Source organism: Marmota flaviventris, chromosome 2 (assembly GCF_047511675.1).
Source record: "Marmota flaviventris isolate mMarFla1 chromosome 2, mMarFla1.hap1, whole genome shotgun sequence".
Taxonomy (NCBI): Eukaryota; Metazoa; Chordata; class Mammalia; order Rodentia; family Sciuridae; genus Marmota; species Marmota flaviventris.
Window position 1 is genome coordinate 191,703,089 of NC_092499.1, and position 23,192 is coordinate 191,726,280.

Genomic DNA, 23,192 nt, shown 5'->3' on the forward strand with positions numbered 1-23,192 from the left:
CTGTTCATTGTGGTGAACAGGTTATGCTCCAGGTTAAATTCACATTCCCTGACTTTGTGACAGAGGGAGCATCTCTCACCCTCTTGACTGTTGGATAGTCTGTAGTTCCTGGTGTCCTCTGTCCATCAACCAAAGATAGGGTGACAGCAATGAAGGAAAGGTGGAAGTGTTTAACTTGGACCCAGTAGAGAAATGTTGCTTTCATGGCTGAATCAAGGCAAGAGACTAGATTTCAGATATGTCAATGTGGCAGCACAAAGAAACTTCCACATCTAAGTGACAAAGTATTAGGCTTCAAAACAGAGGTGAGCCCCTTAAGGCAAGCCACTCTGAGACCAGAGTAGTAACACTTATGTACAATCCAGCCCCGTCTGTCTCAGTGCTATGCGATGGCAGTGATGCTAGCTAAGAATGCTCAGGATGTTTCCCCAGATAGTCCCACACAAGCACCGTAGCTCACTGTGGCAGCACGTTGGCACCCTGGTCAATGCTGGATCAACAGTCATGGTTTACCAGAAAACAAAATCTTCAGAAACTTTATTTCACAGAATTGAAGCGTTTCACTATGTCAGATTAAAAAAATCAGGCAAACAGCTTGCATTTTTAAAATAGATCAGTTTCATTCCTTTTGTTCCATTAAAAACAATGTAAATACAAGCAGTCAGTACATCTTGCTGGTGATTGCTTGGTTTCCCTGATCCTTTGACCTTGTTCTCTCTCTCTTTTTTTTTTTGTCTTGGCCACAGGAGTAGAATGGGATTGGGGGTGAGGAAGTGATATGGCTATTTGTTATGATTTGTATTATTGCTTGTTTTTTCCATTTCCATTACTGGCAGATTTAAACCCTTAGTCCTGTAAGGCTTTTGACTAGTGTTTTTTTTTTTTTTTTTTTTGGCAGTACTGGGGATTGAACCCAGGAGTGCTCTATTTGAGCTGCACACCCAGGCCTTTTTTAAATTGTGAGACAGGGTCTCACTAAGTTGCCAAGGCTTGCCTTGAGCTTTCGATTTTCTGCCTCACTCTCTCAAGTAGCAGGGATGATAGTGCATCACCTCAAGTTGCAAGGTCAGCTTTTTGCATAGGCATTGCTAGGTATCTGGGAGACTGGTGCATATGGGGGTTAGGAGCCCAAGGCTGACAGATCACTGTTTAATGGCTGTCTAGACCATAAGAGAAATTAGCACTGGTGTTGGGCATCTTGCTCAGTTGTGGAGATATCCTTTGGAATTAGGTTCCACTTTTAAATCAGTGCTTTTGGAAGTGGACTAACAATTTTAAAGTGGGAAAAATATATAGTTCCACTATAAAGTGATATTGCAAATGGATGTCTGTCCCATAGAAATTCTTTTAAATATTAACAGATACTGATTGGCCTGGGCAACTATGGGTTAACTAGGAAAGTGTCAACGGCCAGACTCAGTAAAACCAATGTAGTCACTTAATAGTTCCTTTAGTCTTAAAAAAAAGGAATGGTGAGTCAGAAAGATAAATGCAACCTTCAAACATGCAGCAGAGTAACTGTTAAAACCGGGTTCCCAGAGTGTGGAGCAAGACCCTGTATCAGAGCACAGCCCCCAGGAAAGAAATTGATGCTGAATCCCACAGAGGGGGAAGCCTCAGTTATTTCTAATTCTGGTCTAATCTTCCTGACTCTTGCCCTTGGCTGGATGAAACTGGCTTGGTGGACTAATTTACACCTGCTGCCTCCACTCCCTGGTTTGTGTTACTTCACGGTTGCCTTCTTACAAGTTTTCTTTTTATTTTGGTACTGGGGTTTGAACTTGGGGGGTGCTTTTATTACATCCTTAGAGCTTTTTATTTTTGAGACAGGGTCTCACTAATTAGGTTGCTGAGGGTCTTCCTAAGTTGCTCAGGCTGCCCTTGAACTTGAAATTCTCCTGTCTGAGACTCCTGAGTCATTGGGATTATAGGTGTGTACCACTACACCTGGCTAAGTGCTACTAGTTTTTTAAAGGAAGTGTTATAAATCTTTCAGGTATATAATTTTAGCTTAAAAAAGTAATTAGTGTAAACATTGTGACTTCTGGAATATCTGAAGTTTGAGACAGAGTTAAGCAAAGATTGTCTCAGCTTTTCATATGTGCCAAATTCCTCTGTGAATATGGGCACTGGAAGCCAAGTGATGCTCTAGGCCAAGGTTCCCATGTTTTACCTGAACAGAGAAATGATCTTGACTTCAGAAAAGCCATTGGAGATGGGCCCCATGTTCAGATTTGAAAGTGTTTTGGGACCAGTGAAACAGCAGAAATGCTTTCTTTTCCCAAAAGTGTAATGCGGGTCATGGGGCTGGTGCTAATTTAGATTGTGGAATTAGCACACATTGTTAAGTTCTGCTTTATTAACTGTGCAGCACAAGCAGCTGTTTTGCAGAACATTGCAGGTTAAACTACAGGCCGTTAATGGTAACTCAAGAGGAGGGGAAATTTTTAAAACCAGCTAAATCAATCATTGCTTTTTAAGAACTTGAGCAAAGGTTAGCCCCCTGAGTTTTTTGCAGTTACACCCTTACCAGTGGTTTTCTAGAGGGAATGATCTATAGGTGTTTGTGGTGTTGAGATGCTAGCTCACTTATGATGTCTTGCTGACAGATATGTACAGAGCCCTCTGATGAGTAGCATTAACAAACTAAAAAGCAAAAAAAATTATTCAAAAACCTGCTTTTGGCTGGCAAAGGTAAAATTAACCCATGAGAACATAACAACCAGGCCTTTCCTACCACCCCCCCCCCAAAACCTACAATATTAAAAACCAATCCAAATAAGGTAATTTAAAAGAAACAGGGTTTCAGTGCTAAGGACCAAGGTGCCCATCAAGGTTTTGCATCTGGAGGTTTGAAAAGTCCTACTTTCCGAAAATATCTGACAAGGAAGGGTACAGTGACTACCGTGATGCTGATCCTCACTGGTGCAAACAGCTTGTGGATTGCGTAGGCCACCACAAACGTGCTGGTGCTGGTTGCCACACTGGACGGTACCAGTGACTCTTGAAATCCGAGTTTGAGCAAGATCGAAGACATGTCTACACCACTGGAGGGGAGGCAAAACAAAACACAAGTATAGCAAGGGTTTAAGTTAATAAATTTGTTTGGCTGTAAAATTTATCACATTTTTAAAGATCCTATAAAAGTAGCTGGAGGAATAAAAAGGTCTTAGGAATCAAGTTCTCATTCATATAGGATCTTACATGACATTAAAACATATACCTATTACCATCAGAAACCTTACCTGGAGACCACCATGTAAAACAGCCCCACGGAGATGAGTGAGATCCCAATGTGCAGAGATACGCCGATTATACCGTATTCTTGAAAGACCTTTTTCAGCTGCTGTGACTTGCTTTGCTTTCCTTCTATGCCACCTGTGTTGCTGCCTGTTGTCTCAGTGGCTCTGTTGGGGTCCTGTGCATACATACACCAAAGAAGGGAGACTAGGTTGGTGGTCATCACTGGCTTGTATACTCACTTCTTCACCCGCTAAAATGTCAGTTATTCTCTTCAGTGAGCTAAGACTAAGTTTCACTTAGTCTCTGTGCAACCAAAGGTTACCTTCTAGGTATGGCAGACAGAATGATGGACCTAAAGATGTCCAAATCTCAATCCCCAGCACCCATGAACCTGTCTCTTTACATGGCAAAAGAATTTTGTAGGTGTATTAAAAATCTTGAAATGGAGAGAGAATCCTGGATTATCTAGGTGGACCCAATGTCATTACAGGGTCCTTGTAAGGGTTGGTAGGAGAGTCAGTGCCAGAGAGGGAGAGGGGATGGCAGGTGGGAACTGGAGAAGCTATGCTGCTGGCTCATGGAGGCCAGGGCCACAGCCAAGGAACTAGGCAGCCTCTAGAAGCTGCAGGAGGCGGTAAATGGATTCTCTCCTGGAGCCTCCCAAAGGGACTAGCCTTGCTGACCCCTTGACTTTAGCCAGTGAGACCCATGTTAGATTTGACCTCTAGCAGTGATTGCATGTGTCTGTTACAGCAGCAAGAGTGACTCCTGTACTTCAGGACTTATTTACTTGGGGGACATCAGTGATACTCCTTTAGGTACTTTCTCTGAGCCAGGTGGTCCTCTGCTGCACTGCACCATATCCATCTGGTTTCCTTTCATCCTCCTGGCAGCCTGCTGAGGTAGACACTACTGTTTTTCCCACCTTACAGAGGAACAGCACAGTCACTGGTCCAAAGTCATTAAGATCAGAGCCTAGGTCACCTGATGGTCATGTTGGGCACATGACTGCCATGCTGTACACTACTGAAAAAGAACAGCGGGGCAAAAGCTATGGCTTAATTACTCCAGGACCAAGACTCACACCTCAGATCTGAAACAGGGAGGGTCCAAATTCTTGGACAATTGACTAGGATGTGTACAGAAGTCTGTATGAATGAATGTAGCATCTGTTAATACTTATGGATCACCTACCAGGCCTGGAGAAACAAAAACCAACCCATTCAACAACAACAACAACAAAAAAACACAACAGAGAAACAAACCATGCCTGTGTTGGAAAACGCAAACCTCAATAAGAGAGCACTTTTAACCAAGATTCATCAGTAGTCCCTAGAGCTGGTCCAGGCAGGTGGCGAGCACAGCCTGTGAGCTTGCTCTGCTTAGAGAGCCTGCAGCTGCACTATTCCCCCGTTTTAGAGCATGCCACAGCTGAGCACACTGCAAGGCAAGGGGAAGGAGCATGCCAGCCACAGTGCCCAGGAAATGGGGTCAGGCTCTCAGATGGCAAAGAGGCATGGACATGATATGGGCCTGACAAAAAGTCTCCAAACCCGCTCCCTGTGCCTGCACAGCCCTGACAGCCAATGCTTGAGCAGGGCCTCTCGCTGATCATGTCTGGGGTGAGGCTCCAGATGCTGTTTCTCTCAAAGGCTTCTGTCTGTGGACACTGCAGACTAATGAGGATCTAGGGAGTTTTCTAGGCGGTGTGAACAGCCTTTGGTATTACAGAGGTAGGGTGAGGCTTGGTACTGGGCTTTGTAATTCTAAGGGGATCAGTCTGGCACACTCCCCTGACTGATCTTCTCTCCTGCTCACCCCAGGACAGAAGGGGAGGGTCCTACTGCTTTTCCATTTCACATATTTTAGGTGGAAATGAAAATGTCACCTCCTCCAAGAGGTCCTCCATTGCCACCTTCAGATCTTTATCAAATATCACCCTCTTTGAAACTAACAGGAAACTGTTAATCCTGTTGGAATGTCTCATTCCTATCATTCATTGTCTTGCAATGTAGCTGGAAGTTTGGCTGCCTTTTGATTTTTCTTTTATGGCCAGAAGGCCTTTTGCCAAACTAGAGGGTATAAACAAAAGGGCCCTCCACAGAGACACTATGCTCAGTCTGGTGAAAGGACAGACTGGCACATAATTGAGTTTCATTGGGCCAAGTGTCAAGGATGGGAATTGAAAGGGGCTTTCAGCCACCATCGGTTTAATAGCAGGTTTAGCCCTGGAAGGGCCTGTGGCTTGCCATCCTATCAGCTCTGGCAGCTGTCCCATCACCACAAGAGGCAGTAGGGCTTGTTTATCAGAACAAGTCGACCTCTCTCGACAACCATTGTGACTGGGGGTGCAGGGCTGGTCAGAGACCTTAAGGACAGGGGGAAGCGACATGTGCTGACCAAGCAAATGGAGGCTGGTAACCACTTTCCTTCCTTCTCTTCAGAGGTGGAAAGTTCTGGAAAATTGTCTTCCTTTAGGAATGTTCCTTTTTTTGCAGGACATGGAGGGCACTGTGCATTATTTTTCCTTGCCCTCATGAGGGTCCATACTCATAGTGCTTTCATATCCACATATATATGATGCTCCCTTCCCTGCCCCAATAATATTAAAGAACAAAATTTGTATTAGAGAAGGAGCAAGAAGGTTGGAAGAATGAACCTAGGACCCTGCCTACAAGTTGACATCGTATTTTGGACTGACACTTATTTTTATTCATTGGCTAAATTGTAATGACACTATATTGCATTTACTTTGTACCAGGCACTGTTCTGAGTACTTTGGAAATATGGATTCATATAATCCTTATCACACGTCTGTGAGATGGGCATTCCTGGCACCCCTACTAAACAGAAGAGAATCCTGAGTGCCCAGCGAGGCTGCATAACTTACCAAGGATCACACAGAGATGAACTGTCCAAGCTGGGACTCAAACCTAAAGTCTGGTTCCAAGGCCTTTACAACTGTACTGTGTTCCTTGCATATTCATGAGCATCTTCTCAGTGCCAGTTACTGTTCCAAGTACAGGGGACACAGCAACAAACAAAACCCACCAGGAGCCTATGGTCCAGCAGGAGGAGAGGGATAACAAACAAAAGTGAAATACCAGGGCTGGCAGAGGTGACAAGTGCTATGGAGGAGCACCTGGCAGGATTCCTGGTAGGAAAGCTGCAAGTTACAATGAGGGAGGCCAGAGCTGCAGAGGAGAGGACAGGCTCAGAGGGCGAGTCATCTGCCTAGGCATCCTGTCCCCTCCCTAAGGGGTCAGTGGCCTATTCCTGCAGGCTTTACATGAGTGTGGATCATATTAACTGGAAAAGGCTAGTTTCTTCTGTGCTTTACTGCTCCCTTTAACAGAGCTCCTAACTATAGGCAGAGGTGGGCATGTCTCTCAGGCACTTAATGAAATGCCTAATATATTTTGAGACCCCAGCTGGGCTTAGCCTTCTTGCTTCCAATGCATGCAGCTAGAAGCAGCGGAGGAGGGGTTGGCTGGGCTCCATCCAAAGCCAGACCCTCTTTCTCACCTGCTCCAGGCCATCCTGGACAAGGGTCTTCTCAAGGAGATCAATATCTTTTTGTCTTAAACTACAGTTTGGTTCTGATCCTGCCTTGATTTCACCCATCTATTAGAGAGCTGGACAACCAAGGACAGATCATAGGCCCCTGGGGAGATATATATATATATATATTTACTGTGATTTTAACAATTGCTAATGTTAATCTAGGAGACACCAGATGCCAGGAATGAACATTATCTCATTTTACATTCACACGCTATGAAGTGTGAACTATTAACATCCCATTTTACTGGTGATGAAACAGAAAAGTGAAAGCATTTAATCGAGGCCACATTCAGTGCTCCTGTGTGAACACAACCCTATCAGGAGAGGGCTTGGGCTGGGGATGAGGATGATGGAGCTGACAGAACAGACAAGCAAAGGCCATTCCAGATGATGAATGCAGAGAAGACTGGCCCCACAGGTTAAGGCGCAGCCAGTGGAGGCCCCTGAGGCATCACCGGTGGTCAGGGAAGGATTCCTGAAGGAAGGGATGCCTGGGTTGAACGATGAAGAATTAACAGGAGGGCTGGGGTTGTGGCTCAGTGGTAGAGCACTTGCCTAGCATACATGAGGCATATATTCAGCACTGCATATAAATAAATGAATAAAATAAAGGCCCAGCAACAACTAAAAAAGATAAGTAAGTAATAATAAAGAATCAATAGGAGGCAGCCTGGTGTATGCGGTGGATCCCAAAGACTGTGCTAAGGATTTAGAGGCAAGGCCCTTATGCCATGCACCAGGCAGGAGAGGAGAGGGCAGGGGAGGATGTTTCTCCACCTGGAGGACAGGCTTAGAAAGAGCATACGCCAAACAAATCCCACTGCTACTTACTAGAAAACTATGGAAAGTTAGGAAGGGCTGGCCCAGTGCGAGGCACCCTGCTCAGGCAGGCCTGCATTAGCCCATGGAATTTCCCCCAGACTCTTGTCTGGAAAGTGCTAATTTCAGCCCTTGACAGGTCAGCAATGCTGGGTCAGGCATACAACCCAGAGTGCAGAGTTAGAGGCACCCTGATGAAGGACTGGGGCTCTGGGTCCTGACTTGCTATTCCTGTATCTCCAAACTTCACTACTACTTTATTAGAGACCCACTGTAAGAAAAAGAAAAAAATAAATAAATAAAGGAAAGCTGTTCTGAATGGAAACTAGTTTTCATTCAGCATCATGCAAGGCAACCAGAATAAGACACAGTTCCACACCATGGATTTTCTGCCTGAAGAAGATTGCTCTCCTAGTTAGATAAAAAGGGCGGAGCAGCAAGCTAAGGAGGTGTTAGATAAGGCAGCACCCAGAGGAACTTTCTTCTTGGCCAATGCTCCAGCGTGGAGGCCTGAACGGACTTCAAAGGGGCAACACCTAAGGCCCATCAGGAAGTTCACAATAAGTCTAGGCCCCCTAAGATTCTCTTGTTACACCACTGTCCTGGTTGAACGCTTTGGACACTGGATCTCTGCTGGGGATTGTGTGACCTTGGGCAGGCCACCAGTACCTCTCTGAGCCTCAGTTTCGCCTACTGTCTATTGGGAAGAGCCATTTCTTGGTTTATAGGGATGTGGGGACTCAGGGACCCCTGAGGTGATCGGTTTTGGGGAGCTGCAAGTGCAAATTATCCTTGCAGCGGAAGTGGCCTGCCCCTGGCACAACGTTTCTAACAGCAGGGGATCGGAGGTCAGGATGAGGTGGGAGGCTTACCTGGTGGACACGGCAGTCCCCACCAGCGGTGCGCAGCAGCCGGGCGTCTGGCCCAGGCCTTAACAGGGCCAAGGCCAGGGGCGGCGGGGGACAGCGGGTGGTGGCGCCCAGGAGCCGGGTGGCACGAAGCCGGACCCGGGCACCCATCCTGCCCGCCGGGAGCAGCAGTGCCAACAGCGCAGCCATGGTGCGCGGTTAGGCGCAGGTGCCGACTCTACGGACCAGAGAGGAAGCAGAAGGCCGGAGCGAGGAGGGCGGGGCCGGGGCCGCGTGCCCTTCCCGGTCCCGCCCCAAGTGCTGGGGTCGGGCTCCGGATGGGCGGGGCTGGAGACGGGTGCTCTTCCTTCCTGGCTCCACCCACTCGTCCCGCCCTCTGGAAAAGTGGCCCGAGTTTACCGGCTGCAGGCGCGCGCGCCTTCCGGGTCCCGCCAGCGCAGCGCCTCTGGGCGGGGCTTCAAGCGCGCGCCTGCCCCTGCCCGTCAACCCCGCCCCTCGGGAGCGAGTCTCCGCAGGTCTTGGCCGGAAGCTTGGCTTCTCAACTGCAGTAGGATTGAAGGGTGGGCACAAGGGTCGGGTGGGCCTAGGGCTACGGCCTGCCAGAGCTTTCATGCCAAGTGGAAAGTCCAGGCGCAAAGTCGCAAGTTATTGATTCCATTTCTGTGAAATTCCCAGAACAGGCAAAACTTCAGAGACCTAAACAGATCAGTGGGCACCTGAGGCTGGAAGTGCGAGATGGGACTGACTGCGCAGGAGCGGATGGGACTTTTGGGGCAGGGAAGATCAGTTGAATAAGTAAAACTCGTGCCATTGGGCACTTAATACGGGCCAATCTCACATATGCAAATTTATCTCAAAGGAACAGTTTAATAAGTCTACGTGTTAGCTGCATTCCAACTTAACTAACCTCTTACAATTACGGAAATCAATTTGGATGTGTGTGCATTCTTCTATGTTTATCTGTTTGTAAGGTGGAGTTACAGCCCCACCAGTTAGAGGGTTTTGGGGTGGTCCCAAAGCAGTTGGGTGGGAGTGCTTCTGCTTCAGTGTAGGTGGTGAGAGTTTAAGAGAGCAGGTGCTCAAACTGGTCCTAGGAGTCCAACTGTGCGGTTCTGGGAGTAGCCACTTAACCTGAATTGCAGTCTTTTCATCTGTAAAATGATGTTACCGCTGTTTACCGGTTTCAGTCCTTGCTTCCCCGAATGCTGAGGTATAACACCAGAGAAGCACTGGGGAGGCAAGTTTAGAGTGGAAAGTGGAAGGCTTTATTAAAGGGCAGCAGAAAAGACTTCTCCCCTGAGGAAGAAGAGGACCCAAAAGGTGGAATCTGTGGAAGGGGGAGGTCTTCCCTTTTTTTTATAGCTAAGGTCTTCTTTCAGCTTTCCCACACTCATGTCTTTTGTTTCCCTTTATCTGCAGTGATAGAATGCAGGTGAGAAGGCCCAAGGGAGATAGGTGGGCTGCAGGAGTAAACTGGGCAGAAAGGGCCTGGGGCTGCTTTTGATTAGCACCTCCCTGTTTGCTGGGAGCTGCTTCATTAACAGTTCCTTAGAATGGGTTCCTGGCCTTGGGCACATTAACATTTCAATTTCCCCTAGTGTTGCTCTGGTTTCCTGGACTCCATTCTCAATAATGGCCTCCATTTTCTTTATTTTATTCGATTTTAGCTACTCATCTTTAAATCTGACTTCAATGAGAATAGTAATAGTCCCCCTCAGGAAATTGGAAAATAATTTGACACCGTGCAAAGAAAGGGCCTTACCCAGTGCTGGGGCAGGAGGAGAGCTACGTTTGCTGTGAGGTCTTGAAGAGCCTTGCCCTGCGCTCTGGACAGGGACCTGTGGATGGCACCTGACTTTGAGGTCCTCCCAATCCCCACAGTTTTCCTATCTCTGGTCCTTCTTTGTTCATTTAAGTTTCCTGCCCAAGCTTCATATCAGTTGAGTTTGTGATTTTTGCTGTATGATTATTAGGGCAGCAGAAAAACACATTTTTTTTTTCACTTTAAATGTGATAGTAAATATAATACTGTAATTACAGTATTATAGTTATTTTGTAATAATGGAAAATGTTTTTTGGTCTAAAAATGATGTGGAAATTATCTTTCTTTTAATGTAGTGTAGATAATGTTCTTCACCCTGACTTTTTTTCCTTTTTTAAAAAATTTTTTTTTAGTTGTAGATAGACACAATATCTTTATTTATTTCTATGTGGTGCTGAGGATTGAACCCAGTGCCTCACACATGGAAGGCAAGTGCTCTACCTTGGAACTACAGCCCCAGCCCCTCACCTTGACTTTTTTAACTTCAAATATATTTTTTATTTTTTCTGTTTCTGTATGTAAAAATGTTACTCATTCTTTTAAAGTCTGTTTAGCATTTCTAGGGACTGTAATACACTTAACAATTCCCTGTTGGTGGACAATTAGGTAGTGTTCTAGTCTTTGCTATCACAAACCATGATGCACTGAACCCCCTGGTATTTGTGTTGTTATCCATATTCAAGTGTACCTATAGATAAACTCCCCAAAATGGAATTGCTTGGTGAAAAGATATATGTATTTGTACATTTGAAGGGATGGTAAAATTATATTCCATAAAGGTTGCAAAGTATGAGAATGTCTATTTAGCCTCACCCTCAGCTACTGTCTTAGCAGACAAAGTGAAAATGACACTTTCCCCCTTAATTTATGAGTTGGACAGCATCAAATACAGCCATGTGAATAGCATTGGTAGTTATATTCATGTTCTATGCTGATAAAAAATCACCCCCAACCCCCTTTAATTCACCATCTCTGTAGAAGCCAGGCCTCGCTTACTGGGTCTTCTGCCAGGATCTCACTGCACTAAGGCCAACATCTTATCAGAGGCTCAACTGTGAAAAGATCCACTTTATGAAGCTCATCTTGCATTTATAAAACCAAGGGCCCCTGCTGGTGTCAGCTGGAGTTCTAGAGGTGCCACATGGCTCCCTTGAAGCCTCACACAGTAGGGCCATTTGTTCCTTCAAGGCTCTCAGGAATCTTCTCCTGTAAGGGTAAAAGAAATTGAAGTTAGGGGCTGGGGATGTGGCTCAAGCGGTAGCACGCTTGCCTGGCATGTGTGCGGCCCGGGTTCGATCCCCAGCACCACATACAAACAAAGATGTTGTGTCCGCCGAAAACTAAAAAATAAATATTAAAAAATTCTTTCAAAAAAATGTTATTTAAAAAAAAAAAAAAAGAAATTGAAGTTAAAGCGTAAAAGTTAAAGGGTAAAAGACTGGGTGTTGTAAAGTTTCTAAGCTGCAAGGTCTGAGTTAAAATGTAAAGGATTAGGTATTGTTAGGTTTCTATGCTACCTGCAAAACCTGAAATTTCTGTAGCTGTTAAGACAATGCTTAGAACCGCCCAGTAAACATTTCCCCTGACTGTTTGGTTGTTTAATAACTGAAGGGCTCTGTGTGGTTGCACGTAGGCCTTGCAGGGCCTGAACCAATCAGTTTGAATGTGTACCCCGTTTAGAAATGACCTATCACTCCAGCCTGACCTGTTCCCGCCAATGAATGAACTAATCATGTTTAGGAGTTGTTGTTCAATTTTCCCGCGCCTCATGATGATTTGTTCTGATGTATACAAAGCCCTCCGCCCTCCCCAAAAAGTGTACTTAAGCAGTGCTCAGCCCCTGCTCGGGGCTCTGGGCTGCTTTCCCTTCTTGAGTGGGCACGGAGCCCCAGCATGCTGGTTCAATAAATCCCCTTCTGCCAATTGCATGAGTGGTCACTTGGTGGTCTCTTTCTCCGACGCTTCACCTGACCCTTACACTCCCACCTCTTCCTTGAGTCTGCCAAGTGGACTCCGATATCTCAGTGTAACCATAGCAGTAACATTACATAATCTTCCACTTTCTGTGGGCTGGAAGAAGGTCACAGGTTTGTTGAGTCTAGTGGAGGGGATTCTAGTAGGGTTTACCCCCAAGAACATGACTCAATGAGGGTTACCCCTCAATGCATGCCAACAGTAGAAGCAAGTTCGTACAGCAAAGTATGTTCAAGGGGGTATTAATGGAGGAAGGAAGAGGAGGGAGGTTGTGGTTCAAATAACCTATGTGCAGGGCCACTGAGGATCAAACAGGTGCAAGGTCTGCCTTAGAAAAGACAGAGCTCTGGCCTTCAGACAAGGGACACTTTCCTTGCCTCTGAGTTCTTGTCTTAGAGGATTGTTTAGCAAAATATAGGAGTGTGCATACATGTTCTATGCAAATACTACATATTTTCTAAAAGGTACTTGAGCATCTGTGGCATTTGGTACCTGGAACTCATCCCCCATGGAACAGAGGGATAATTAGTTAGAATTTGACTGTTCTCCCCCTGCTCTACCACCTTCTGCCTAGACTTTTCCCCAGCCTCCCCTTGGGTTCTCAGGCTTCTGTCCTTGACTCCTGCTTCTACCTGGTAGGAACAGTGATCCCTTTAACCTGGATGTGAAGTCTCATCAATTCTCTGCTCAGCACAGCACCCCAGCCTCGGGGCTCTTTGCTGTTCTTTGTAGTTACTTGCTGTTAACACCAGCAGCAGGCAGGGCTGTACACCTTGACACCCCCTGCTCCCTCTGCCTGGGTGTCTCCAAATCCTCACACTCACTCTTTTATTTTGCTCAGATTTCTGCAAAGACATGTACTTCCTTGGGCAGCCTGCCCCAGCCCTGGAGCCAGGAAACTTTGATGGCCCCTGCTGCCTCTATCTGTTGTCCTGTAATTTATCACTGCCTGATGAGTCATATTTGCATATATATATATGCAGGGAGATGAACTGCCTGCTGGAGTCGCCCTGTAGGGATTGCCATATGTGGCCTGCCCTTAGTCGGTGCTCAGGAAATATTTGCTGAACAAAGATTTCCTTTTATTTTTCCCTTTTCCTTGCCGTGTGCCTTTACTGTGCTTGTCCTGTGAAGTGAATACACTGATAGTCAGGAGTCTTTGCCCCACTGTGTTTTGTAGCGGTGAGGATGGGGTTTGGCCTCAAGACTGGCCAGTACTTGGGCAGAAGGGAAAGTCCCTTCTCCCTACAAGCCTCACTGAAGAGAGCTGGCAGCAGGGAGATTAGGAGGAGGGAAAAGCTATGCAAAGTTACTCACCTTCTTGGCCAAAATGATTGTAGCTTATGTGCCATTTTCTGGAAGGGAAGGGGTCATGGGGAACATCAGGAGGATAGTTAATGACATGGGGGAATTTAGTAGGCTTGGAAAAATGTACCATTGGCCTGGGACCAAGTTGTCAGGCTGCGGAACAGATAGTGGTTTGGAAAGAGTTCTCCATGGAATACTGAGTGAGACTAATGGAGAGGAAAGTGGGGCGTGAGTCTCTCCAGGCGCCGATGGACCTGCCTTTTTGCAATGCAGGTTCAGCTGGGACCAGAGGTGACTGATCTACCACCCCTCTGGGGTGGGGGGGAGGTGGAGTTAGGCTCCTGCCTGGTTGCTCCCAGAGTTCCTTTGATAATACACTCAGCATGCCAGCAGTATGTTGGGATGACATTCTCTGGGCTCCTTCAGGGGCTTCCCTCTGAGGCTGTAGCAGAGTACACAAGATGCCTGGCTGGGAGCCATACCTAACCCGGTGAGGGACCTAGGACTGCTCCCAGTCAGCATGTGGGCTTTAGGGCTTCACCCCCCCCCCCACTCCGTTTTTTATAATTTCTCAGATTGTCATGTTTTTTTTTTTCTTCTTATATTTGTTGTTTAGTACCCTTCTAAGCAAAGGAAAATTAAAAATTTATCCTTTTAGCATATATTTCCCTGTTTTCCTTTGTGTTGTATAATGTCTATTTTATTTATTTATTTTTTGTGGTACCAAGGATTGAACTCAGGGGTGTTCTACCACTGAGCTTTATCCTCAGCTCTTTTTATTTTATTTTTGGCATGAGCTGAAAATTGCAGGGTCCTTCTAGAATATTCTGTTCAGTGTGACCTCAGCACCTCTGCTTCCCCCTTGGGTTGGTAGTACATGGTGTAGAGATGGTACTTTTGGCCATCAGAGACTATTGAGGACTCAGATTATGATTTAATTTAATTTCAAGAAAAAAAATCACAAACATGAACACACCATGGAGTAGTTTAAACTTTATATCCATGACCTGCCTATTGGCACTCTCTCCTCTGCACCCTGTGGTGGGCATCTGTAACTGATGCCCATTATTGTCATGCTTGGCTTTCCTGTAATATTGTTTGTCTTAGTTTGTCAACATCTGGAAGTGTCTACTTGCTCATGTGGCTCTTACCTGGAAAAGATGCAGGGTAACACTGTAAGGCTCTGTGGCTGCCCAGGTCTAACAGGGACCCAGAAGGGAGATGAGGTGGGTGCAAGTGGCACAGGAAACTCATGCAGGAAGCCTTAGAGCTGAGAGGCAGAAGAACTAGCTGGAAATAAGCATCATTAAAGCCTCATGCTTAAGCTCATTTTTATGTGAATTAAATAAAACTGAAATATGATTCTTAGATCACCACTTTTCAAAAGTCTCCAATGGTCAAATAATGAGGTGACAGCATTTTACAAATCGGAGCCATACTTATATGACAGTGGGAGAATAATGTGGCATCAAAGAAAATTAGCTCTGTGTCAAGAATGTGATGGAGCAAAGGCGGAGTGATAATGAATTTGCTTTCTTAGCGAGCACATAAAAATCTTCATCACAGAAAATGATTTTCTCAAGCCAGAGACTGAGCACCAGGAAGGAGAGGAGCCCAGCTTGGTTTGGATTTGGAGCTGGATTCCAAGTGGGTGTCAGAGGGACTGTTGATTCTCATGCCGGGTTCAGTGCGCAGCACAGCCCCTGTGGCAGGCGCTGCTGAGATGCCCCTATGGTCCCTGCCTCTGGGAACTCAGGCCCTGTGTAATCTCCTACTTTTGAGTGCTTGCTGGAGCCTTGCTTCTTATTAACAAAACAGAGCAAAAGAGTTGAGATGTCACCTCCGTGATTCTGTCACAAAACTGTGTGGCTTTCGTCTCCACCTTTTCTGTCTGCTCACTCCCAAGATAGCTGGCACCCTTTGGAGAGGCCCAGATGTGCAGGAACAGGGGGCAGGCAGCCTCTCAGCAGGACCTGAGGTCTGCCAGCAGCCCTGCCTTGAGATGATCACATTCCAGGCATCACCTGAGTGAAATCTGAGAGCCACAGGTCCCCAGGTGAGCCAGGCCTTCTCCTGGCTCACAGAAGCTGAGACCATCTGTGGTATTGGAAATACCAAATTTTGGAGGTAATTTGTTACGTGGTAACTGATGACTGATATAACGCTCAAGCCATTAGTGGAATGTGCGCTGTGCTGGAGACGCATGCAGGGATTCTCACTGTAGCCTCCAGTCAGCTATTTAACGAGTCTGGCCTCAGTTTCCTCATTCATTGACTCACCACGGCTCTGCAGAGAGGACTATGGGAGGGGTTATTGTGGAGTGCCCAGAGCAGGCCTAGTACAGGATGTTGCTCCTTATTGTCTGTTGCTAGGTAATAAGCCACTCCAAACTGTAGTAGTGGAAAACAACCACCATCTATTAGGCTGGTGAAATCTGTGGGTGAGGAATGTGGACAGGGCACACGGAGTGACTGTTTCTATGCCTGCATGATGGAGGAGTCAGCTGTGGGTCAATGGTACCTTCTGCACAGCAAGTGACTTCAGGCGTAGTGCAGGGGGAAGTCGGGGGCTGAGTGGAGCGCTCTACCCAGGGCATCACCAGGTTGCATAGCCAATGTCAGCTGGGGTCCTAGCCTCACTAGGGCTCATCAGGGGCTCAGTTGGGGAAAGCCCACTTCTAAACTCCTCCAGACTGTTGGCAGAATTAATCTTCTGTGGCCATACGACAGAAGTCCTCCTTTTCTCTTCAGCTGTCTCTGGGGGTCATTTCAGCTCCCAGGGCTGCCCATTTTTCCTCGTCATGGGGCCTCTCCATAGGAGGTTAAACGAGGTGGTGGGGGCTGGCTCTACTCCCTAGGACTGAGTCACATATAAGGTGGTGTCATCGTGATATCTCATCACCTTTGCCACTGAATATAACTAGTCAAGGAAGCAAAGTCATCTTTGCTGTATCTAATCAGCTAGAAACAAGTCCCAGTGCTGCTCACACTGGAGGGGTGGGCATTATGCAAAGGGATGGGCATCAGGAGGTAGGAGTTATCGGGGGTCAATGACCTAAGGTCTGCCACCACACCTGAGAAGACATGGTTGGGGTGACTTGAAGGGCTGAAGGCTGGAATGATCTGGAGGCTTCATCACTCATTGAGCTGGTAGCTGGGCTTAGCTGGGACTACTGAGCACCTAGGCTCTCCATGCAACTTAGGGTCTTCACCTCATGGCACCTGGGATTCAGCAGGAGATGCCTTCTAAGGGAACTGAGAGGAGCTTCGTGGCCTGTTCTGACCCAGCCTTATTCATGTGGCTTCTATTCTGCCACATTCTGTTGGCTATGAGCAAGTCAGAGACCAGCCCAGATTCTGCTGCTGGGGAACCACACTCCTCCTCTTGAATAGTGGTGAGGTTTCAGGTGGAGAGCTGGTAGGTTGGGAAGCATTTTTGTGACTATTGTCAGGAATGCAATCTGCTACAGCATTCAATAACTATTAACCGACAGTAATGACAATACTAACCTTTGATTCCATTCTGCAGCAGCAGAAACTGAGGCTCAAAGAAATGGTCCTTTCCACCAGGTGCAATCCCAGTGGCTGGGAGACTGAGGCAGGAGGATCGTAAGTTCAAAGCCACGCTCAGCAACTTAACTTAGTGAGGCCCTAAGCAATTTAGCGATACTCTGTCTCAAAATTAAAATTAAAAAAGGAACCTGGGGATGTGACCCAGTGGTTATGAAAAACCAGCCTCTACCTCAGAGCAAAGCCTGTCCAAGGAAGGGACATGACCTTTGTCCTTGGAAAGACCCACAGAGCACTCCTAGGCACATTCCCACCCTGCTAAGTCGTTTATCTACAAATAACAGGAGAGATCTGCTGCACCAGGTGTCCCTGACTCAGTCAGGCTAGGGTGGGGATCCATAGCAACTCCCTAGCAGCCACCAATCAGCATGAGACAGGGAAATACCTGGGATGCCAGATGACCCTCCCAGTAGTTTATGGTGTTGGGAAACCATGTAGTTCAGCACGAACACCCCTCTTGGCTTAAACCAATCAGTTCAAATGAATCCCCCTCTTGTAGTAACCAATCAACCCTACCCAACTTGTTCCCGCCAGTGAATGTGCTAATCATGTTTTAGAGTTGTTGTTTGATTTTTCCCGCGGTGTGTGATGATTTGCTAAGAGATGCTATGATGTATGTGGGGGTCCCTGCCTTCTCTAAAGAATGTGTAAAACCACTGCAAACCCTGGGCTCGGGGCCTCTCAGCGTCACCAGTTGCTGTGTGTGTGTGCGGAGGACCGAGCTAGCTCGAAATAAACACCTCTTTGCTGTTTACATCGATCTTGGTCTCTGGTGGTCTTTTGGTGGTCCCGAATTCGAGCAAAACAGTTAAACACCCCTGGTACCAGAAAAGAAAAGAAATGTGCCTCCCCCCGGGGTTGGGGTTTCCCATCCTCATGCACTCCTCATCTCCCGAAAAGCATTTTTGTTGTTATTGATACCGCTGTTGACCGGTGACGAGTCCTTCTTCCCCAATGTTGAAGAATAACACCAAAGAAGCACGCCGAGGCAAGGTCAGAGTAGAAATTAGAAGTTTATTAAAGGACAGCAGAAAAGACTTCTCCCGGAGGAAGAAGGGGACCCAAGAGGTGGAATCCGTGGAAGGGATGTTGTCTTCCCTTTTTATAGTTCTTTCAGTGATGGAATGTAGGTGGGAAGGACCGAGGGGTGGGACACAGGTGGGCCAAAGAAGTAATCTGGTCAGGAAGGACTTCTGAGTCAGCACCTTTTTGCTGGGGGCTGTTCATTAACATTTCTTTGAGGTGGACTTTGGCCTAGGGCCTTTTCGGGACTTCCATGAGTTGTCCTGTGTTTTCCCGGAGTCATTCTCCGCATGGTCTCCATTTTAGATTTCACTCGATATTAGACCCGATTTATCTAACTACACTGACTACCTAACTTTAAATCTGGCTTCATTATCATTGTTGAACTCAGCAGAAAAAAATCTTTCAACATTGTTGTATTTTAGGCAGAAAAGAATTAGTGCTTGAAAAATCAGTCAAAAAGCGGGAGGAGTGGGCACTGATCAAGCTGTAGGGGGAGACTGCCTGGACACAGCAACACTGGCCAACCAGAGGAGCTGCTTTCAGCCACAATGGGGAGGGGGTTGGGAATCAGGAGTCCATCACTGGAACGAATGAATTCTAGGACACAAGGCCACAGCTGTGACCCAGGGACCAGGAAGCTGCTTCTATGATGGCTGCATCCCAGCTCCAACAACACAGGTCACTGGATATAGAAAGGTGGAGTCCGGTTGCTGCCTCAGCCATGCCTGCCCATCTGCACCTGTGGGCGGGCGCCCAGGCCCTGGAATTCTGCCCAACCCCCACCCCCAGCAAACACACTTACTAGCTGCAAACAGCTCAAACAAAAGGCAGGTGCCTAGGCCTCATTTCTGCCTTCAAGATACTGTGCATGTGCATCTAATCAGCAGCAACTAATTCATACCCAGAAGCTTTAGCTGCAAGGGAGTCTGGGAAGTTTTTGCCTTTCTTCCTGGAAGGCACACTGGAGAGAGTTGGGAGTCAATGCGCCTATGTTCAATACCTCAACAAAGCTCCACCTGTGAGGAACCTCCAGTCCTCCTCCCACCTAGAGAAGCCCTTGCATTCCATTGGTGCGAACGGAGTTGCACAGCCACTCTTAGCTGCAAGAGAGCTGGAATCTGAGGATCTGGCGGAAGGAGGCAGACTTGGCTTAGACTGGAGCAGGCACACTGTCTTCCTGCACAGCCAGGAGGCCCTGTTGCTGGGGGCAGAGCCGAGTGACTTCCGTCTGGGGCAATTCACCCATGGCAATGAGTGTGACTCAGGTGGGCAGTGTTACCACCAGTTACCGGTTCTGCTTCCTCACATGTTGAAGTTTGAATATTAGAGAAGCACGCCGAGGCAAGCATATGAACCAGGGTTTATTTAAAAAGGGGTAACATAGACTTCTCCTGCTAGGGAGAAGGGAGCCATAGCTGGTATCCTGGTATCCCAAGAAGTGAGGTGTTCTGCCCTTTTTATATGTTCTAGGCTTCCTTTGTTCTCCTGCCTTTTCCCCCTTAAATTTCTCCTTCCTGTGTACGTTACTAGGCCCAGGAATGCTCAGTGGTGTGGCCAAAAGGTGGGAAACAGGTGGGCTGAAGGGGAAAGGGCAGGGTGGAGTAGACCAGGACACTGTAACAACCTTATAGCTCCTTGTAGGGAGGGGAAATTCCTGGGACGGGTTACCTTGGCAACAGGTTGGAGCAGGGGCAGGTTCTTGTTAAGGGTGGAGGAAGGGCTCTGAAGGAATTAACATTTCAATCCCTCAGGGGACAGCTTCCAACTTCCCAAATCACTCAAAATTGGCTTCCTTGATCTGACCTGACTCCATTTACCTGTCTATACTGACTGCCTGTCTAATTCTGGCTTCAGAAGCATGAGTGTGTGTGTATGTCTGTCTGTATGCCATGGGGATGAGAGGGATGGGGGCCAGTGCCGCAGTCCGGCTGCAGCAAAATAACGGGGGGGGGGGTGACGAACAACTTGTGTACATTGATACAGCAGGAGTGGGAGCCGTTTATTGTAGGACAACAGAGGTATATATACATTCCACACAGCTTATCTAATTAACATAAACTCGATACAACAGTCAACCAATAAGGAATCTCCACACTTAATGGCTCACTGGCATTACTTCACAAACCACTCCCTCTGGCAAAATGTCAGGCGCCATCCTGACTTGTTTACAGACTCTAACATTTCCCCCTTTTGTTTAATTTAAATAACGACCATAGTGGTTTTTATACAAACACCATAAATAATCTGCTACGAGCAGAAGGGGAGGATACAAAATGCCACAATACCAAGCCAATTGATGGCTCCATGCAAGAAGCCCTTGGAAAAATTATACCAGCAATGACACCATTTGTAAAGATACCGAGTTACAATTTGTTGTAGATTACAGTTTGTTGTCTCAGTCCAGGTAAAGCAGTGTCTCAATAGATTAACTCACAATTCCAGTAAATCACAGTCCAGGTAAGTTCTGCAGGCAGCTAGCTTGATCCGAAGTCTCGTCCGTTTCTCAGCCGAAGTCTCGTCTGGTTTTCAGCAACACTGGAAATTCTTCCACCCTCATTTTCACAGGCACTGGGATGAAGGCGGGAACTCTAGCAATGCCACTAAAGAAAATCCTGTAGCATTCCACTAAGAAAACAACCTCTGAACAATTTAGTACATTATCTCAAGGTTTTTTACATTTGAAATAAGCCTTAATAGTGCTCTTTATTCATCAGCCTCCAGGTGTGGGAGAACCATTGTAGCTTAGTTATTGGCATTGAAAATAACCAAACATCAGGGACGCTGGTAGCTGTCTTCTGCGGCTGTAGCATCCCGGGCAGCCCCAGATGGCCCTGGGGAGAGTCCCGGTCTCAAACTGCTTCCTGGCACAGGGAGCAAGAGCCTGCCAGACTTTGCCTGGATTTGGGCTCTCGCAGTGGCGTCCCGCTCCCCGGGCAGGGGGCAGGGAAGAGCCGGGTTGCGGCTGCTTGAAAAGTCCTTGCTGCGCCATGACCAGCTCGCGCACGTGGCAGCCACCGTGCGAATTCACGCACCCTCTGGTAACGAAAAGTATTCAGTAATAGCCTTTTGCTGCAACTTTTTTTCCTGATAATCCTTTCTCCTCTGAACTTTCTTTTTCTTTCTGACTAGAGTTCCTGGGCTTCTATCAACACATGCCCTAACTGCTCTTGGTTCCATTGGGGTGCCTTCTTCCCTTAGTAATTTACTTCTCACCCCTTCCATATTTTCATCACAAAGACAATACAACATTTCAAGACAAAACAAGACACAAACATACTGTATCAATCTTCTCCATTTTCTCAAAATGGCCATTTTTCCTCTCGCCCTATCTGCCTAGGGACGAGCAGATTTGCTCCCGTCCTATCTATGGATGGGCAGCTTTTTTTCGTCACTTACCCCCGAGTGTCCCGGGGCTCCCCGTAACAGGCCACCATCTGCCGCAGTCCGGCTGCAGCAAAATAACCGGGGGGTGACGAACAACTTGTGTACATTGATACAGCAGGAGAGGGAGCCGTTTATTGTAGGACAACAGAGGTATTTATACATTTCACACAGCTTATCTTAATTAACATAAACTAGATACAACAGTCAACCAATAAGGAATCTCCACACTTAATGGCTCACTGGCATTACTTCACAAACCACTCCCTCTGGCAAAATGTCAGGCGCCATCCAGACTTGTTTACAGACTCTGTAAGGGTCCGGCTAACGTCGGAGGAAGAGACCACCAAGAGACCGCGGCTCATGCAACAGCAAAAGGGGTTTATTGAGGATCCAATCCAGCGCGCTGGGGCTCCGTGCTCACTCAAGAAAGAAGAGCAGCCCAGAGCCCCGAGCAGGGGCTGAGCACTGCTTAAGTACACTTTTTGGGGAGGGCGGGGACTTTACATACATCACAGTCTCCTTTAACAAATCATCATACACCGCGGGAAAATCAAACAACAACTCCTAAACATGATTAGTTCATTCATTGGCGGGAACAGGTCGGGCGGGAGTGATAGGTCAGTTCTAAGGGGGGAGGTACATTCAAACTGATTGGTTTAGGCCCTGCGATGTCTACGTGCAAAGTCACACAGGGTCCTAGGTTATCAAACAACCAGGCGATCAGGGGAAATATTTACTGGGCGGTTCCAAGTATTGTCTTAACAGCTACAGGAATTTCAGGTTTTGCGTGTAGCATAGGAACTTAACAATACCTGGTCCTTTACATTTTAACTCAGGCCTTGCAGCTTAGAAACTTTACAATGCCCGGTCTTTTACACTTTAACTTCAATTTCTTTTACCCTTACAACTCTAACAGGCCAGGTTGCTGAAGGAAGGAAGAAAGAAATATTTTCCCATCCTAGTTTCCAAGGGGACACACACTTAATCTGCTCTGGGATTCAGGGCCTGGCCATTACTCACCATGACTTGGACAACAAGCAGGGAATGGTGTTAAAATAAAAAGTGGACAGTGTTTGAGAAGAGTTTCCTTGTGCTTCCTCCCAGTACACACCCTCTGGCTACATCTGGGTGTTTCTGAGGACAAGCGCATCTTTATTCCACTTCTCCTTCTCTCTCTTGGGTTCTGCAGTGGCTGTTGCAAGTATTCTTTGCCCTTCTGGCATCCTCTCTCCTGCCCTCACCCCTGCTTTTCCAGGGAAGCCTGAGCCTGGTGGTAGGAGTGCAAGTTCCCCTCCACATTTCCCTCCACTGCTCCTCACCTCCTTCTACTTCCATCTCCTTTTCCAAGACAAACCCAACCACTTGTGACTCCACTCTGTTCACTTCCAACCAGCACTCATTATTCTGAACACCTACTGCTTGCCAATTCTGTGCTAACAATTGGTGATACAGTGAAAGTAAGGCATGTTGTGTTAAGATTTGGTGGTTAACATGTGGATTTGTCTTAAACCTGGCTGTGCCTCGAATGAAATGATTTAAACTATCTAAATCCCTGCTTCCCCACTTGTAAGGGGTGGGAATGATAAAACCTATCTCAAGGCATTGTTGAAAAGG

The 23,192-nt window shown here is 46.9% G+C and overlaps 1 protein-coding gene across 1 annotated transcript; it reads right to left on the reverse strand.

Moving 5' to 3' along the window:
- Positions 1 to 508: 508 nt before the first annotated feature.
- Fam210b (family with sequence similarity 210 member B) lies at positions 509 to 8,784 on the reverse strand. Its single transcript, XM_027946359.2, has 3 exons — positions 8,499 to 8,784; positions 3,246 to 3,418; positions 509 to 3,047 (listed from the first exon to the last, which is right to left on the reverse strand). The coding sequence occupies exons 1-3, from the start codon at positions 8,682 to 8,684 to the stop codon at positions 2,831 to 2,833; spliced, it is 576 nt and encodes a 191-aa protein (XP_027802160.2). The 5' UTR covers positions 8,685 to 8,784; the 3' UTR covers positions 509 to 2,830.
- Positions 8,785 to 23,192: the final 14,408 nt, after the last annotated feature.